The sequence below is a fragment of the Grammomys surdaster genome, unplaced genomic scaffold (genome assembly GCF_004785775.1).
Source record: "Grammomys surdaster isolate TR1022 unplaced genomic scaffold, NIH_TR_1.0 752, whole genome shotgun sequence".
NCBI lineage: Eukaryota > Metazoa > Chordata > Mammalia > Rodentia > Muridae > Grammomys > Grammomys surdaster.
The window spans coordinates 301,511-309,333 of NW_021605171.1; the positions used below are offsets into that span (position 1 = coordinate 301,511).

Sequence of the window (7,823 nt, forward strand, 5' to 3'; positions counted from 1 at the left end):
TGTGTGTGTGTGTGTGTGTGTGTGTGTGTGTGTGTGTGTGTGTGTGTTTGTCATGAAGTAAATAGAAACCCGAACACAAGACAGATTTCTTTGTTCTCCTATGACGTTAATTATTTTATTGTGAGAGTAGCATGAGAATCTCAGTGTGAAAAGTCCAGAAATCAACAGAATTAGGATTTTACTAAACAACTGACTCTCTCCCCAATTCTTGCCCTTCACTCTCTCATATTTGTTCTCCTTTTTCCTTTCTTCTTTCTCTGACCATCAGGGACATTTGCTTACTTGCTGTCCTTGGTTCTCTGCAGCTAGATCATCATACACTCTTGGTTTGGGAATATGGGTTCAAAGTTACAAGCTTTTAAACAGCTGGAAGAGTGTCTCTTTTTTTGTTTTGTTTTGTTTTGTTTTGTTTTGTTTTGTTTTGTTTTGTTTTTCGAGACAGGGTTTCTCTGTGTAACCCTGGCTGTCCTGGAACTCACTCTGTAGACCAGGCTAGCCTCGAACTCTCGAACTCAGAAATCCGCCTGCCTCTGCCTCCCAAGTGCTGGGATTAAAGGGGTGTGCCACCACCACCCGGCTCTTCCAACTCTTATAACTCAGGCTGGCAGCAAGCAGCTGAACACCCGCTCATGGGTCATGTCATGGACACAAAGACATTTTATTTAAACTGACATTAGCAGAGATTTGCATTTGTTTGTTTGTTTGCTTGCTTGCTTTATTGAGACAAGAACAAACTATGTAGCTTAGGATATCCATAAATTCATAGTCCTCCTACATTAGCATCGTGAGTGAGGTGGGTACCACCATGTCTGGCTTAAAGTTTTCTAATAATGGGTTGGTATTCCTCTGGCATTGTGGGTTTACCTGGGGTAAGGGGTATTTATCTTTCAAAAACAATGATAGAATTATTGCTTGCCAACCACATCTGGAACAGAGCCCTGATTCCACCTTTCAGAGTTTTGTACTCTGGGCCAATAGTTCTCCTGTCTTGGTTTCTTCCTTGATAATATGAAAAATAATCTTACTTTATGGAGTGCTCTGGATGAGAACTGCACATAACACACCTGGCATGGAGCTGAAGTTATAGAAAATGCTCAATATTCATCATTATTGCTTTAATTATTAGAGAAAAGTCATGCCTTGGGAGCAAATATGAACATGATAGAATATGGCTTCACCTAGATTTGTGAGACATGTGGAAGGTATTAACAATATACTGGCAAAACGATTGCACTGTGGTTTTGCTGTCACCTGTGGAATATTTCTAACATTGAATCTTGCTCTTCCTCTTCAAAGTTGCTCCAGAGCCACCTCAAAACATATCATGTGTCCAGGAAGGAGAACATGGAACTGTAGCCTGCTCCTGGAACTCTGGAAAAGTTACCTATCTGAAAACCTATTACACTTTACAGTAAGTAAAGCTCGTTGTGGCTGTTTTGTGTATATTCTCTTAAATAGCTTTCAGCAAGATCAAATGCTTTTATTATTTGTCAAGAAGCAGCAATAGATAGCTTGCCTAGAATTTAAATACTGTTCCCAGTGCCTGCCAATGAGAACTGCCTTATCAGTTTGAACTGTGAGGCCTGATATGTTGATTCTAAATTCTTACTCAAAAGTTTCCTTCTGATTATCCAAGACCTTGACTAAAATAGTCTCCCTGCAACCAAGTTAAGATAGCTGGGTAAAACCCCATCTCTTTTGCAGTCACACACTTTTGAGCATAATGAATATATAAATGGACTCCTCCTTGGAGGAATTGCTTTTTAAAATACAGTTGACTGATGTGAGAGTCAAGAATATGGAAGCCTCTCGTACTGGAATATATCTCATAATCTCATCACTGGCCTAGATGCACCTAGGTGAGCATGAGATAGAAAAGGCAGTGGGACCAGGATTGGAGTCCTCCTACCTACAATATGGACATACTGTGAACTCACACCATATTTCCATTCAATGTAAATTAGATGCTCATAGGTCTTTTGGATAAAGGTTAGAACTGCCCTGAGGAGCCAAGATAACAGCTACGGTTTAAAGAATTTAACAGGGTAGGCAAAGATGTCCCTTTATATAAATATTCATTTAAAAAGATTTCAGTTGTACCAAAAAAAAAATGGAGTGAGGAGGAAACATGGCCCTTATGGGATCATAAGAATAGGACTCAAGGATTCTTACAGTATATCCTCTGGATATATATACAGTATAGCCTTAAAACCTCTGTCTAGAATTTTCAATGTTAGAACATTTTGTTCTTTTGTAGTGATTGTAGGAAGCAGCATGAAAAGTATATTGCTAAACACAATTTTGTTTGGGTTACAGGTTGACTGGACCAAATAATCTGACCTGTCAGAACCAATGTTATTCTGACAATCGTCAGAGTTGTAGTCATCTGGATCTTGGGATCAATCTAACTCCTGATTTAACTGAATCCAGATTCATAGTCCGTGTTACTGCCATCAATGATCTTGGAAATTCTTCTTCACTTCCGCGTATGTTCACGTTCTTGGACATAGGTAAATTCTACTGCAGTTATCCAGGCGTCGTTTACTGGCTCATAAAGATTATTTTAAAACTCATTCAAATCTTCTGTATGTAGTTATTTTAAAGGAGACAGGAGCTAATGGAAAGTAACCAAAAGTTACAGACATAATAGTACAAGACTATTTTGATGCATGCAAAAGAAGGGCTGGCCTGTGGCAACATAGAAGTGCAATAAAACGGGACTTCTGGCCTCATTCTCTTAGAGAAATAAAACTTTCTAACTTATTGTCATCAAAGAAGCAGCTGCCAGTGACACCTCTGACAGAAGAGAGTTCTGAGAGGTCATACCAGTGGCTCTTTACCACTGGTCATACCAGTGGTCATACCACTGGCTAACCCCACTGTGTACACTGTACATATACTATGCCAAGATACAAAAGTATCTGCTATAAGAATGCTAGCCTCTACCCCTCACCTCAGGGAACTGAAAGGAGCCAGTCCCAGCACCTAAACAACAGAATTGGCCCTGCTAAATTAGAAGCCAGTCTCAAGCATCCCACTTTGCAAGCATCCAGATGGACCTGGAACCGTCCCAGTGAGCCTGAGTGTCTGTCTATCTTGCCTGTAGTTCCTACTCACATCTCTTTGCTATTTGCATACCTGTTTGTTTTCCACCTCTCTCCTCATCCACTTTCTGCCTCTTTAAAAACTGTTCATTACTGCACCACCATTCTGCCTTTTATTCTTTTTCCATTTTTCCAGAATTTTCCTAACATTTTTTTCCTGAAGCTGCCACCACTAGCCTCCTTTGCCTTTGCAGTCATTAGCATATTGGTTCTCTTTAAATCTACTAAGTGGAGTCAACAAATCTATTTTTTGGTAAAGATGAGGTTGGTTAAGGGTAATTATTTCAATGGCTAATTAATTTACCTTTTATTTTTTTACTTATTCACTTTATATCACACTCACTGCCCTCATCCCAGTCACCTCTTTCAACAATCTTTCCCCCATCCCCACATCCCCTTCTCCTCTGAGCAGTTGGGGGAGTCCCTGGGTATCCCCTTACCCTAGCACTTCAAGTGTCTTTGAGGCTAGGGGCTTCCTCTCCCACTGAGGCCAGACAAGGCAGTTCAGCCAGAAGTACATATCCAAGTACAGGCAACAGCTTTTGGGATAGCCCCCATTTCAATTGTTCAGGACCCACATGAAGACCAAGCTGGACATCTGCTACATATGTGCAGGGAGACCTAGGTCTAGCCCGTGTATGTTCTTTGGTTAGTGGTTCAGACTCTGAGAACCTCCAGGGTCCAGGTTAGTTGACTCTCTTGAAACCAACATTTTCAATAGTTCATGTCAGTACTTAAGCAATCTCTGATCGCAAAACCTGACTTGCACATTTTGGGTTGTCTTGGTCACTAGTGAGGCCTCTTCCTCCGTGGGATATCAGAATCAACTTTCTAAATGCTTCTGGGAGCAGATGTACACTGAAGTGGGAAGATGAGGGGCAAGTGGTGCTCAATCGACTCAGATACCAGCCTCTTAACAGCACATCCTGGAATATGGTAATAATTTTTAGAGGGATGGGAGAAAATCCGTAAGGGCCCTTGACATTGTTCCACAGACTTTTCTTGTCATGTCAACTAACAAGGAGTTTAAGAACTTTTAGCAGGAAACACATAATTTGAAATCTATCAGGAAACTGTATATACCTGTCAACTTTTTTAAAATTTTATGGGTACAAGTGTTTCCCTGTATGTATGTGTGCCTCGTGCCCCCTGGAAGCCAGAAAAAAAGCATCAGATCCCCCTGGGGCTGGTCATGCAGACTGTTCTGAGCCACCATATAGGTACTGGGAACCAAAGCTGGATCCTCTGCAAAAGCACATGCTCTTAGTCACTGAGCCATCCCTCTGCTTGTTAAGAAATGTTGGCATTGGAGAGATTAGTCAGTGGGTAAAGCATTTGCTGAGCAAGCACAGAGCCTGATTTTGGATCCTCAGCACCCTCACTAAAAACTGACGCATGGCGGCCTATGTGATGCCAACACTAAGGTACAAAGTGTTTTATAAATCTATTTTCAATAATTTGTTTCTCCTTATTCTTCTATCCCTTCCTCATTATCCTTTTTTAACATTGAAAACATATTGTAAAGATATTAGGGTATGTACTCAGAGGCTTATATGGCACTAGATTTTCCCAAGGAAAGGATTGCAATTTATATATTAGGCACCACACTGTATGTGTCACAGCATGGATGTGGAAGTCACAACAGCCCTGACTGTCAGGGCTCACATCCTACTTTCACCTTGTTTGAGATAGTGTGTTTGCTGCTCACAGACACATAACCCAGGCTACCCCATACCCGAGCCTACCAGCCTGTGAGCTGGTGGGATCCTCCTGTCTCTATATTTCACTCACTATAGGAGCCTGGGATTACAGATGCCTGTGCCTAGATCTACACAGGTTCTGGAGCTTTGACTCAGGTCTTCACATTTGTTCAGCAAGAACTGAACCCACAGAGCCATTTACCAACATAGCATTACCATTTTTTATAATTTTTTTTAAAGTAGGACTATAGTTTCTTCAAGAATTATATAAAGTACAGTGGCTTTTATAATAATAGCAAAGGACTGACTTCACATAGAGTTGATACCCAAGAGACTGTAACTTCTTTTTTGTAAAACCAATTTTATGTCTGTATTAAAGCATTCATCATATTGCTAATTACATATAATGTAGACATTTCTCCATGTGTCTTTTAGAATTGATACATTTTTGGACTAGTGTAATGACATATACCTACAATCCCAACGTGTTAAAGGCTAAGAGAGAGGCTAGAGTTCCAGGCCAGCCTGGTGTGCCATGTGTGCCTGGTGCTCATGTAAGCCAGAAGAGGACCGATCCTCTGAATTACAGACAAGTGTTAGCCACCATGTGGGTGCTCGAAAATGAACTGTAGTTGTCTGCAAAAGCAGCTAGCACTCTTAATCACTGAGCCATCTTCTCAACCCCCCAAAAATAGATCATTAATCCCTAGAGATTTGTTTTTATTTAGAAACTATTATATTAGGTTAACTTCCCATTCTCAGTAACTCTAATACTATTTATTCTTGTTGAATGGAAGATCTGGAGAATTTAAAAGGTCAGCTTATCTAGTTTGCCCATTCAGATTAAAATTCAGGTAGATGAAGAAATGCCTCAGCAGCAGAGGACCTGGCTTTGGTTCCCAGCACCCATGCTGGGTGAACTCAACTGCTTGTAATGCCAGTTCCAACTCCTGCACACACACACACACACACACACACACACACACACACACACACGGTCCATGTACAAACTCTTAGGCACACACATAAATTAATTAATTAATTAATTAATTAATCTTTCAAAAATCTTTGTACTATCTTTCTTGTTATCTTTTCTGTATATGAGTTTGCACATGCTAAGGACACACTGTACCACCAAGATACTTTCTCTTTATATCCATTTGCTACTAATAGGTACTTTATAGATGTTATCCTGCTATTTCATTCTGTTCTACAAGGTTGCCTTAATGAATAAGAAGCTGGTTTTGTCACTAGAGTCTGCGGAGGAGAGGAAGGAAGGAAGGAAGGAAGGAAGGAAGGAAGGAAGGAAGGAAGGAAGGAAGGAAGGAAGGAAGAGATTGTCTGAATAGAGGAATAATGTCAGGCTCACCCTTGACACACTAGCATCTAACAGCTGAAGTAACCTATGAAGCACTTCGAAGTGTTCAGAAGAGTATGAATTCCCATGAAAATGCTCGCTATTTTCAGTCGTGGGTTTTTTTTTAATATGTATGATTGTTTTGCCTGATTTATTTTTATGTACTACATGCATGCTTGGTGCCGCAGAGGCCAGAAAAGAACATCCAATCAGAACTTCTGGAACTGAAGTTGTAGACAGTTGGGAGCTGTGATGTGAGTCCTGGGAATCAAACTCAGGTTCTCTGCAAGAACACTCAGTATTTAGTCACTGAAGCGTCTCTGCAGTCTCAAAGCTTTGCTTTGGCCATTGCATACTGTGTGCCTGTTGTGAACTGTCATAATGCTCTCTATAAGAATACACAAACCTTGTGTCTAAGAAAATCTCATCTGATTCAAGGTTAATGCTACAAATGCCAAAGGACGATATGACCTGCAAGATCTGAGACCATTTACAGAGTATGAATTTCAGATCTCCTCTAAGCTTCATCTCTCCGAAGGAAGTTGGAGTAATTGGAGTGAGTCACTGAGAACAAGAACACCAGAGGAAGGTAGGCATCCAGAAAGGAAAAAGGGGGGCGGGGGGAGGAATCAGAGAAAGGGGACTGGAAGAGGCCAAGTCTTTTTTGACGCAGACTCTTTCAAAGCATGATGTATAGAAACTTCCTGGAAGGTAAGTTTTATGGTGCTAAGAAGTTTATGGCCTGCCCCTGTCTGCCATAAGTCAAGCCACCACTTTACTATTGTCCAGTTAAATTTGTTCTTACTTCTCTTACTGCCTCAGTGACTGTTATTCCCCAAAGCTGTAGCCAGAATTAATCTCATTTCTTTGATACATTTTTATCTCTTTGGTTCTTTGAAAATTACAAATTATCATTTTGAAACTATAGAGCATACCAAAAGCTTGAAAGAACTTCTGAAGACAATATCCTAAAATAAAAGTAATGGCCAACGATGTCTCTTTTTTCCAAATGTACACTGCTCAAGGGAGGCCTGTTGTGCCAGAACTAGGAACAGCATAACAAGTTCAAGTTTTAATCTAATGAATGGGCTTTTCCTTTTGATAATTACTGAGAAGTCAGTAGCATTGAAATATAAGCAAATATTTTATTGAAACAGAAATCCTTTCATAACCTATCATCATATTGAAAATGTTTTCCTCATTTGTATTAGTTCTTTAAAAGTTTGATCAGGTTCACCCCCTCCCCCAACTCCTACCAGATTCATAATTAACCCACACAACTACATTTGTTTGTTTGTTTGTTTGTTTGTTTTTTAAAAAATCAAGTACAATTTGTGCTGCCCATATATTCTAGATTGTGTGGCCCTCACTGGAAGAGAGTCAATCCACCAAGAACCACAAGCTTTGAAGAAAACTGACTCTCCCTCTCCCAGCTGTTATCAATTGCCAATAGCTCCTTAGCAGGAAGTGGGCATGAAGTCCTCCTACCTCTCCATGCTGGAACTTTGTCTAGCTGGGCATGCTGTCTCAACTGCTGTGAATTCAAATGTATGCCTGGCCTGCTGTGTCTAGAACACACTTCCCAATCATAAAAGCCTTTGAATTCACAAAAACTTTTTAAGCATTTGTCAGTGGCATAGTATAGATCTTTTCATACTGTGC

General features: G+C 40.4%; 1 protein-coding gene across 5 annotated transcripts in view; it reads left to right on the forward strand.

Moving 5' to 3' along the window:
• Positions 1-7,823, forward strand: part of Il12rb2 (interleukin 12 receptor subunit beta 2) — a 100,264-nt gene that overhangs the window by 34,496 nt on the left and 57,945 nt on the right. For 4 of the 5 annotated variants that reach the window (XM_028782437.1, XM_028782441.1, XM_028782440.1 and 1 more), the window contains exons 5-8: positions 1,297-1,411; positions 2,317-2,510; positions 3,898-4,040; positions 6,600-6,750. In XM_028782437.1, the coding sequence (XP_028638270.1) occupies positions 1,297-1,411; positions 2,317-2,510; positions 3,898-4,040; positions 6,600-6,750 (603 nt within the window). The remainder of the gene's footprint in view (positions 1-1,296; positions 1,412-2,316; positions 2,511-3,897; positions 4,041-6,599; positions 6,751-7,823) is intronic. The other variant, XM_028782439.1, reaches the window with a different exon arrangement.